At 32.6% G+C, this 11,375-nt stretch overlaps 1 protein-coding gene across 1 annotated transcript; it reads right to left on the bottom strand.

Annotated features, from left to right (window-relative positions):
- Positions 1 to 5,488, bottom strand: LOC126692867 (histidine kinase CKI1-like). Its single transcript, XM_050388669.1, has 6 exons — positions 5,257 to 5,488; positions 4,461 to 5,147; positions 3,556 to 3,931; positions 2,893 to 3,467; positions 1,088 to 2,428; positions 1 to 339 (listed from the first exon to the last, which is right to left on the bottom strand). Exons 1-6 carry the CDS (start codon positions 5,479 to 5,481, stop codon positions 130 to 132), a joined length of 3,414 nt encoding a protein of 1,137 aa, XP_050244626.1. The 5' UTR covers positions 5,482 to 5,488; the 3' UTR covers positions 1 to 129.
- Positions 5,489 to 11,375: the final 5,887 nt, after the last annotated feature.

Genomic DNA, 11,375 nt, shown 5'->3' with positions numbered 1-11,375 from the left:
TTCCAACAAAATACTAAAGCATTTCTCTATATTTTAGCACAATTTCAATACATGTACAACAAAACTACTATAAAGAGTCACAATTATCTCATAGAATAAGCGAGTGATAAGGTATGCCTATGCATATTTTCATTTAGTATCGATATATCTAATGGCTTCCAAAAGATGTTCCTTTTTCAGTGGTTTGCTAAGATGAACATCCATTCCAACCTCAATTGCCATGTTAGCTTCCCCACTTGATGTATGAGCAGTTAATGCAATGATTGGAATATAAACACCGAAGGACTTCCCCATTTTCCTTATTTGCTTTGTTGCTTCATACCCATTCATCACAGGCATCTGTCAAACACAAAATCATATATGATTTAGTTGGAAAAAAAATATTATTATAAAATGTGAATAGCTTACGTTGTGTGATTAAAATTAAACTATAGTACAAGGGATTATAATAAATCAAAATAAAATAAATATTGAATGCTTAAATATAAAATATAATTGGGCTGAGCTTTATAAACACCAAATGGTCCAAATCCATAAGATACAGATTTATTAACTAGAACAAGCTATAGGGTTTGCAAAGTGCCAAAACATATTGGAAGTGGCGTTAGCTTTGTTGGAGACATACTAGAAGTTTTCGGCCACTCAGGGAAATTTTCGAGGTTTTTTTTTTTTTTTTTGGTTGCTGAATAGAGAAATTTTTGAACTTAGAGCTACAGATACTCACATTCTGATGTTTTCTTTCACCTATCTGGTATTAGTGTGGGGGTAGCCTAGTTTTTTTTTCATTGTATTGCTACTGGGCCAATAAGCCTGTGTTAGCCCAGGTTTTATTTTTGTATAAGTTTACTCTCTTGGTTTTTATGAATAAAGTTCTATCTTTTCTCTCCAAAAAAAAAAAAAAGTGCCAAGACATCATAAATTTTACCAAATATCATAGAAACATGTGACATAGTGGAAAGGATATCATCTAATATATTGCAAATGTTCTACTTGGAAAATTAAGTACTTTTATATATATAAAATACAAAAAATATTTATATAAAAAAAAGCATAAAAAGGTAAAGGAGAGGGAAATCATACTCTTTACCTCACAATCCATTAAGACATAATCGTATGGAAGAATCTTCGAAGCTCCAAGTTCCCTTTGATCACTTAGACCTTTGAAAACCAAATCTAAAGCTTCCTGTCCATTAACACAATTTTCGACAGTTGCACCAAGCTTTAAAAGACTGGCAACAATTAACTTGCGCAACAGTGCATTGTCATCAGCAACCAAGAGCTTCTTCCCACTTAATGGCTTATCATCATTTGGGTTACCAATTTCTTGTATTTCTTGCTCTTTTGGTGGGTTCCCATTACTCGGAGGACTTCTTGGTATGAACGCAACATGAGATAGAGTTTGAATGGGTGACAAGATTTTCTTCTTGGTTGTCTCAATGTTGCTGCCATGTTCTTGTAATTCTACTCGTTGAGTTGAGTGTTTGTTTGTTGGAGAATTCTCTATATAAGACCGACTCCTTGATGAACTAGGATCTCTTGAAACTTTTTCAGCTTGAAACTTGCTTTCTTCTTTTAGTTTGCCTAAATTCCCTTGCAATGTACCTCCAAACTCAGGAAGAAGTCTTACCACTTGATACAAACGAGAACCATGGAATGGCTTAGATATTATGACATCATTAGGATCAAACAGGTCCTCTTTAGTGCATTTGAAGTTGATGTTATGCATCATTGGTTTCTCCAACCAAACAACCTTACAATTAGCATTATGGAGGCCTTTTTTGAATTCAGCCACAATTCTACATAATTCTAGGAATGGCCCAGCACTTGCATCAATCACAATTAATATGAAACTTGATGCAAATTTAGGAGTAGTCCTATTGAAGACTGATAGTATGTAGTCTGAACCATCCATGCTACTTAAAGGCACATCCTTTTCTACACCGCTAGAGTTATTAGAAGCAGACCTGCTTAAGTAGCCACTTGGAGAACTCAAATCAATTGATTTTCCAGAAGAATTGTACCGAGAATGGTTCTGGTTATGTTTTATCTTTTGGAGAGTAGATGGAAGATGTTTCCATTGCTTTGCTATCGATACTTTTATCCCTAAGTTCTCCATAAATCTTTGTGAAGTCCTTCGCCGTTCGTTATTTTGAATCAAGAGAACAACATGGGATGCCCTTACCTTGGGGCTAGGGGTTGTGTGAATTGTCAGCTTTGAACTAGGAGTACGTAACCACAAGCCAGGACTAGGTGTGCTAAGAGTTAGTTCAGGAGTATGGGTACCATCAGCCATTTCAAGGTCTTCTGCTTTTACATTATCGCAACTAACATTTTCACGTGTACTGAGTATCACATTGAATCTAAAGCAAGTTCCCTTTTCTCCAATCTCTTTGTCCACAATTGATATATCTCCATGCATTAAACGTACCTAGCACAAAATTACAAGAAAAATTAATCAATAAAAGGGATTATAATGAATTTAGACTATAATCAAGTCACTTTAAAACCTAGTTGATAAAGTTATTTGTGATAGTTATGTGAATCTAATCCAAGTTACAACAATGCATCATACAAATCTAGATGCATAATTGAGTTTAAAAAAATATATGTAGTTCAATAAGTGGAAAATGATTCTCTCCATTTAAAATTAATTCATTTAATGCATCTTTTTTATTTCTACAGACTATCACGTTATTTAAAAGTTTAATTGGTCTATACACTTTTAAACTTAAAAAATAAAATAAAATATGAACCATGAAACAAGCATAATGAAAATGACTTGAAATGGAGGGATCGTGATTCCGGTTAGATTGCTTATCTTGAAACTCTAGATAAACACAGCAAAAAAATAAAATAAAATAATTGATATGTGTGCTAAAGTTAGTCATTTACCAGAGACTGAACAATGCCAAGTCCTAATCCAGTGCCTCCTTGTCCAAGAGCTGTTTCTTTGACTTGAACATAGTTTTCAAAGACTGAGATTTGTTTTTCCTTCGGGATTCCTTTTCCTGTATCATCAACCTCAAAGACAAATTCCATGGCATTTGGATCTTGTTGGGCTGCATTCATGGCTTCTAGATCATTATATTCTTCATTGCTCTTACGAAACAAACACTGTAAATATTTCATTAAACCATTCCGATTAGATGCAATTATTGAATTTTGCAAACTGGGTTTCCTAACCCATGCTCGAACGGTTACATGCCCCTCACAAGTAAATTTAACCGCATTGCTTAGTAAATTGCATAATATTTGCTTAAGTTTTCCCCTATCTCCTTTCACTTGTGAAAATTTGATGGCAGAACCATCATAAGGATCTAATACCACATCTACTCCCTTTTTAATACCAACAGGATAATATAAATCAACTACATCTTCAATAAGTTGGCCCAAATCAAATTCCTCTTCATCAAGTTGCATCTTGCCCGCCTCGATTTTGCTTGTATCAAGAATAGAATTCAGTAAACCTAAACAAGTACATAAGTTATACATATTCATTGATAAAAACAATACTAAATATAAAACAATTTGCCTAATAAGGTGTGAAGAGATTACCTAGTAGGTCCTTTGCACAAGTATCCATTTGTCTCAAATTTGTCTCCAATTCAGAAATAGAGGTGGCTTCTTTATAGCACAACTCTATCAAACCTGTAAGGCCTGCTAGTGATGCACGAACATCATGGCTAGCACTAGCAAAGGCAAGACTCTTGTTCATACTCTTCCTCTCTGCTTGTTGAGTTGCTTCCATTTGTTTTATAAGAGTAGCACACAAGTGCATCTCTCGCTTGGCAGCTCTAACGAATATATACGCAAAACTTAAAATGGAAACAACCATGGAAGTGATGATTACTATAAGAAGGGCCAGTGCCACTATCCTGTTCTTGCGGACAAGGCTGAGTAACCCTTTTTGTGGGAAAGCTAATACATATACCTGAAAAATTCAGTTATACTACATAAATATATGCATAAACTGTTGAATTTAACTAATGTCTATACTGTTAGTATGACATGATATTTATCCAACTGATTTTCATCAATAAGGTTCTGAATATTATGGCCACTCGGCTAGCTACAATCTATAAAAGCCACAAGTCTATTATGTGTGGAACGGATTAATGATCAGTGGAGCATTTAGCATAGCATTTTATGCCTAGGACAAACAAAAGCATTTACAATAATTATTTCTTAAGATTTTTCTAGAAAGAAAAGGAGGATAAAAAGATTTGCATTTAATTTCTAACCTGTTTATAAATAGGAATAGCATAATTCTCTCTAGTCTAAAGCATACCTATTGTGTACAAAAACAAAGCAAGAAAGGCACACAAGTGATGTACATGATCATATGACTTAACAAGCAAAGCTTCTTGTAATGTTTAGTGTTCAACGCAACAAGAAGAAAATATAAATATTTACAAATGAAGTTTTTCATATTTGCAAGATATTGAAGAATTAAAACATACCGATTGGACTCCCGCCATATCTAGTGATGAACAATAAAACATGTATTCTGTTCCTTGAATATTCAAAGTAGAAGCTATTGATGAACCATCTTTGATGTTACAGGAAACATTCCCAAGAACTTCTTGTTCCCCATTTGGTTTCTTCAATTGGACAGAAACTATATTACCAACAAGAACCATATGAGTGTTTTTGAGCTCTTCTATAAGCACTTTCCCATCTTTGGTAGCCAAATACAAGCTCCCATCCTGACGATCTATACCAGTAAAATGGGCGGTTAGTGCTTTGACCGAGAACCCTAGAGAGATAACTCCTTCTCCATTAATTCTAGCTGAGCTAAGTAGTATAAGATCTTCAGAATTATTCCATCCAGTTTCCAATGAGGCATATCCATTGGTACTATTCAAGGCTTCTTGAAACCATCTTTTATTGACCAAATTCAAGGGAGGGCATTCAATGGAGTTTCCATCTAATTCTCCTGTCTCTTGGTTCACATGTTGCATGTAACAATTAAGGTTCCTTTTTACATTTGGAGCACTCCATCTAGGATTATATGAAGAGTTAGAGTACACCGCAAGAGTTTGATTCTGACCAGTGTAGTATGAGAAATATAGACCTTCTAACCCAGTATATGAAATTTGAGATAAGTATGGAATTGTAGACCATGCTTGAAATAATATAGGAGCCACCTATAAATTAAATAAAAAATAAAATTATGAAATATCCAGTTGTTTCTTATTGAAAGTAATCATTTAACTACTTATATGATCTTTGTGAGAGAAGAATATGGATACCAACCTTAGTCTCAATCTTAGAGAATGAGAGTTTAGTTTCATTGAGGGGCAACCTTAAAACTCCTGCTAAACTTGTTGCTGATGAATTTATTGGATGTAAGAACTTTGCAGTGTTCTCAACTTTAGATTGCATATTGGAATGGAAGTCATGAAAGTACAAATTCACTTGATGCTCAACACGACTAAACATAGAATACCAACATGGGATCAATGCAGTAGGAAGAAGCATCACAGAAAATGCCTGCATTAAGGGTTTGACAGAATGTGTGAATGCAATCACAATTTGATTAAAAAAGAAGAAGAAAGAAAATCACATAAACCATTTGGATAGAAACATACTTTAGAGTAGGAGATTATTTACAAATGCTTAAAATTATTTTTCTCATATTATTTTTCAAACCAAGGATGAAGGGAAAAAAATTGTTTATAGAGAAAAAGACTGAAAAATTAAGTAACATCTTTTAAAACCCTATACAAAGTACAAACAAATCCAATACCCAAGAAGTAGTAAGAATGTGTATTTTCTTTTGGTTTCAATAATTTTTGTAAGCATGTAAAATACCAAATCCTATCACACTGCCACTACTTGAAGACTTACCAGAAGAAATAAAAAACAAACAGGTTGTAAAGTTATCATTGAGCCTAGTCGCATCATGATCAGGTCCTCTAGTTATGATCACCAAAGGCTACTGCATTGAAAAATATGTAGAAAAATCAATTTGTGAATATATATTGTAAAATAAATAAATAAATCAGAAAAGTTGCATACTTAAATATAGTGAATTTCTTTCATAAGCATCAGACCAGGAGCAAATCTCTCTCTCTCTCTCTCTCTCTCTCTCTCATAATAACTCAAGAAGATTGATTTCTTAACCAAATCTTTAACAAACTTTTGTATGGAAGTTTCAGCCTTATTACTATGTCTTCTATACAGGGAAGTTAAATCTTACTTTCTATTGGGTGAATAATACAAGCGAGCCGTTGCATTAATATACAAGAAATATAATTACGTACGTAATAGAATATTTTCCTTGATGATTGAAGTAGCTCATCCATGACTTGTAGCAACTTAGAAAGCTTATTCTTTGTAATAAAAAGGTTTAATCAACTAAAAGAAAAATTAGGGGTTTCAATAGAGATTTGTATACACCATTAAAGTATGCCTAGTGATATCAGAATTTTTTTTCCCTGTAATACCGCAAGGGTGTATAAGCTTTGGCAAGCAACAATCTTACTTATTTATCTTATTTATACAAGATAGAAATTTTATTCTAACCTAATTTAAGTGTATATATGTGTGAAGTCCCCTTCTAGAGACTTGAACCCTAGTCCTTACCCTCCACACCTTACATTCCACAAGCACTTATACTTGTAGAGTGATAAAATAAATACTGTACAGCCAAGCAAGAAAGATTTATTGATTCATTATCGTACTTATTCATTCATTGTTCACTAAAGTTGTTTATAGGCACTCCATGCTAAACTATTTAGGAGAAAACTATGATCACTTTATTATTTATTTATTTTTATTACTAATAATCAATAATGCTACTGGATATGACCTTTACTAGTTGATTGTGCCAAAATAAGTTGAAGAGAGGGTATGAGACAGTATGATCATGCATGCAGAAATTTAGAAGTCAGACTTGCACATAGCACAAAGAGGAGTAGAGGACATACTCAAACTTCCAAGCCTTGCATTGGAAGGATGCAACATTGATTTAACCAAACTAAAGTTTTGGCCAAATCATTATCATTCCTATGTTTAACCCTTAGATGTAAGTCCTAATTTGTTGCTAGGGTAACGCTATTTTCTGCTAACTGCTTTAAACTTCCTATGATTTTTAATTAGTAGCAAGAAATATATACATAAATAAATATATATATATATATATATATTCACACACCGTAATGAATTTGTCACTAATAAATGTAAAGGCTTGTAGTTTAGTAATTTAGTTTATTGTAAGGAATAATTATTTTTTAAATTGAGGAATATTTTTTTTTCTAAAATATAAGCAATATCACATAAAAAAAAAAAAAAAAGCAAGTAATAGTTATTCTTTAATATATATAACAACTTTTTAAATTAATATATTTTCAAAAAAGTATAAACTTTAAAGACTTTCTTTATGCATTATGTTTTACAAAACTTTTTATATGTAACAACCAAATTTATGAATAAGAATATAGTTATTTCATTGCAACATCTTTTATTTCAAATAATAATAATTACTATTCCTAATATAATCTCCATGAATTATAATTCTTCTTTTCATTTTGGGGTAAATTCAATTTAGTTTCCACTCAACTCCATAAATTTAATTATTTTTGCTTCTTTTTTTGCCTTCGTAATTTAAGTAATATTTTAAAGTGATAGGCTACACATGATTGGGGTACATGCTAGGTTAGTTATAACTTATAAAGATACCCACAGATACCTGTATAAGATAAACAATGTTATAATCCATTCCATGCTTAGTAAAAGACGAATATTATATATTGTATGTTACACATATGCAATTTTATAAAAAAAATATTTATCATATAAAACAAAAATACTCTAAAAAAATATTATTTATAATTAAATTAAGTACAAATACATGAATGTGTTTGCCATCAGTTTTTACTTTACCTTTTCTAGGTACAAGTATATTTTATAACCAATTTTCACCATATAAGCAATTCCAACAAATTAAATTTTGCATTCAAATACACACGATCATATTTGTATAAATATGCGTCAATTTTACTAAAGTTTAAAACTTTTTCTTTCTGTATTACTTGTATCAAGGATTTTTATAAATACTTAAGTGTGTTATTATAAAAATAAATATTTTAAATTCCATGTTTTCCTATTTTTATTAAATATCAATAATCCCGATTTTTTATCTATTGATTTTTTTAATTACTAGGATGATCATCTCTTATTGTCATATGTACTATGCATGTATAATTGTATCAATGTGCATTCATTTTAAGCCAAAAAAAAAAAATCATTTCAAATTATAATAATTTGAGAAAATAAATAATTTTTTGTTATTTTGCTTGAAAATATTTTAACTCTTTTAAAGTAAATTTTAAATTATTTATTTATTTTCAAAAATAGCATATAAAATTATACTAAGTTAGCACAAATATGATATTAAATTGGAATATAATAAAAATAATAATGTAACATAGATATACATACACACAGCTATTCACCTTAAACATAAATAAGAAGACAAATACAAATAGGGACAAAGAAAGAGAATGAGAGAGAGATACCAGTGCCGATTGATATGTGGACAGAGTCGGCGCCAGTCACTGAGTGGAGGCTATAAGCAGCTCGTGGTGGCGACGAAGAAGTAAGGTTTATTTTTTCCCTTCAACGGCAGATTTATGTTAAAGCAATAAAGCTTGTTTTTTTTTTTCTTCTTCTTATTTTTTCATTATGAGGAGTACTTCTAATTGGAAAGGATTCTTGATTGACAAAGAATTTGTTTGTCTTTTTTATTATTATTATTTTTTTCCTTTTTGGATTTTTTTCCTTATTGGGATATTGTTGATTTGGGAATTTGTTAAATGTTATTTTGTATAATTTTTTTCAAAGAGAATAAACTGAACCAAGAATATATTTTACCTGCAAGAGCATGCACCCCAGAAATCAAAGGTTGATGGATAAGAGGGTGAACCTGTCTTCGTATCTTTGTCAAAAACAAACAATGTCTAGATGTCTATGTCAAAGGGTAGTGCACTTTCTTAGTCTTTCATGTTCTTAAGTGGCAGAGTCAGGAATATTTTCCAAGGGGGGCCAGTCTCATGGCTACTAGCTTCACTGATGTGTGTTTCTTTTCTGGTTTTGTTTTTGATGGTGGTGGCCGGTAGTAGGTGTGGATTTTTTTTGGTTAAAATAACTTTTTTTTTTGAGAAACCTGGTTAAAATAACTTAAAATAGATAAAATGATTTTTTTTTTTTTTAAATGAGATGGATAAATGACTTTTTAAATGGCTAAAAACAAAAATTTTTTACCCCTTCAATTTGAATTGTATTCAAGACAGAGGATCTCAAAACCAAAAAAATTATTAACACACAATAAACAACACTATTATAATAAATATGTGTATATATATATATATATATATATTTTGGTTAACTATATTCTTTTTTTGAGAACTATATTCAAACATTCAGTTTCAAGTTTCACAAAACAAAACAGTGAATTATAAAATTTAAAAAGTAACGAAATTGACAGCCACACAGTATATTGGAAAGAATTTTTTGTTTTTTGTTTTTGAGAATATTGTGATTTGGAATATCAAAGAAGAATTTGGGTTTTCTTTTTTAGCCTCTTAAAGGCCACGGGCTGAGAAATGGGCCATTTGATGGTAAATTTTTTGGGAACGGCTCACCTCCAGTTTGGAAGTCACCCGTTTTCTCCCGTTTTAAAACCGATGAGCAACACGTGGCAAGGACACAATCCAAGGGTTACAAATAGAGCACGTGAAATACAACTTTTGTCTTTCCCAGGAAGTTTGACCCTCTCTCTCTCTCCCCAACAAGCCTCACTCTTCTTCTCTGCCTCTCTTCTTCTTCTCCATCACCACCGCCATATGAGCATCAAAGGCACCGAAATTAAAGCTTGTTGGAGAAAACAGGGTAAAACAAGCCCTATACTTTTGGACCCTCATAATGCAGCTCGTTTAGCACTTGGACTCCAACCATTGGTGTGGGATGCAAAACTTGCACGCTATGCACAATGGTAAACTAACCAAAGGTGATCCAACTGTGCTTTGAAGCACTCTAAACTCTAAAGGATCTTATGGTGAGAAAATTTTATGGGTTAGTGGAGATGGTTGGACACCTTCTCAGGCTGTCACGGTGTTAGGCTCAAAATAATACAGCTTGGGTTTCAGAGCATCAATGGTACAAAAGATCTTTTTAATGCAAATATACCCACTAGCAATGTTACCACAAAACCGGTCATAACATTAACATCTAATTGAAAAACGATTCAAAAGATTTTACAAAGTAAAAAATTTCCACAACCTAAAAGGAAATGAGAAATACAGTTTGATTAGAGAGAAGACTTTTTTCTTTTTTTAATATAGAAAAAAAAAAACCCCAAAATGGACAAGATGCGAGTCTGTGCTTGGGGAATTATATCATTCTTGGCATGTTGGACAAGGACTTGAGTGGTGTACTAGCCGAAACCCCATTGGCTTCCGTCCAAGAGAAGGTTGAGTTAAGGCCAACAATGGTAAACTGCACACCTACCTTCCTCGCACGGTATAGCTTGCTTTGCTTCCCATAAATCTGCTAAGATATTTTGCTCTTTTTAATTCCTAGTCCATTGTCCTGTTTTGCCCCTTCTTCTCCAGCAAGCTTTAATTTCGGTGCTTCTGATGCTCATGTGGCGTTGGTGATGGGAGGAAGAGAGAGGCTTGTTGGGGAGAGATAAAGAAGGGTCAGACTTCTTAGGAGTTAGGAGATTATGAGAGACAAAAGTTGTATTTGACGTGCTCTCTTTGTAACCCTTGGATTGTGTCTTTGCCACGTGTCACTCATCAGTTTTAAAACGGGAGAAAATGGGAGGCTTCCAAACTGGAGATGAGCCGTTCCCAAATTTTTTTGGTCTTTTTCTATTTTGTGAATTCAGTTGTAATTTTTTTTTGGGTTTTTCTTTTTCGTACCAATTATAATTTTGGGTTTTTTCCTGGAAACTTCAAAAGTTTGAGAGGCCCATTTTTAAGGTTCAAAGTTTAGATTTTGGGGGACTCAATTCTGAAATTTGTTCTTCTAAAAAAGGATTTCGGAAATTTGGGAGGGGGCCAGTAAGTAAGTTTTGTATAAATAATGATCAAATAAACCAATCTTGAAGGAAAATTGGAAAACCTCGGGGGGGCATCCGCCAGTGGGTCTTCCTATATAGGCGAAATTGCATGTATCAAATATGGAAGGGAGCAATGGAAATCGTTCTTAGGCAACTAGTGGAAAAAGTTTACTGAAAGAGTGTGCCCTATTTTGGAATTTTTAGTGATAATTACGCTTTTCACAAAGCAAAAAAACCATGGTGGAGATCATGGTTTCTTGCTGAGAATTCAGTTTTTTTGGGATTTGGCATTGTTAAGTTGGCTCCA

Source organism: Quercus robur, chromosome 7 (assembly GCF_932294415.1).
Source record: "Quercus robur chromosome 7, dhQueRobu3.1, whole genome shotgun sequence".
NCBI lineage: Eukaryota > Viridiplantae > Streptophyta > Magnoliopsida > Fagales > Fagaceae > Quercus > Quercus robur.
The sequence above is the reverse complement of the archived record's forward strand: the minus strand, read 5'-3'. Positions and strand labels throughout refer to the sequence as shown.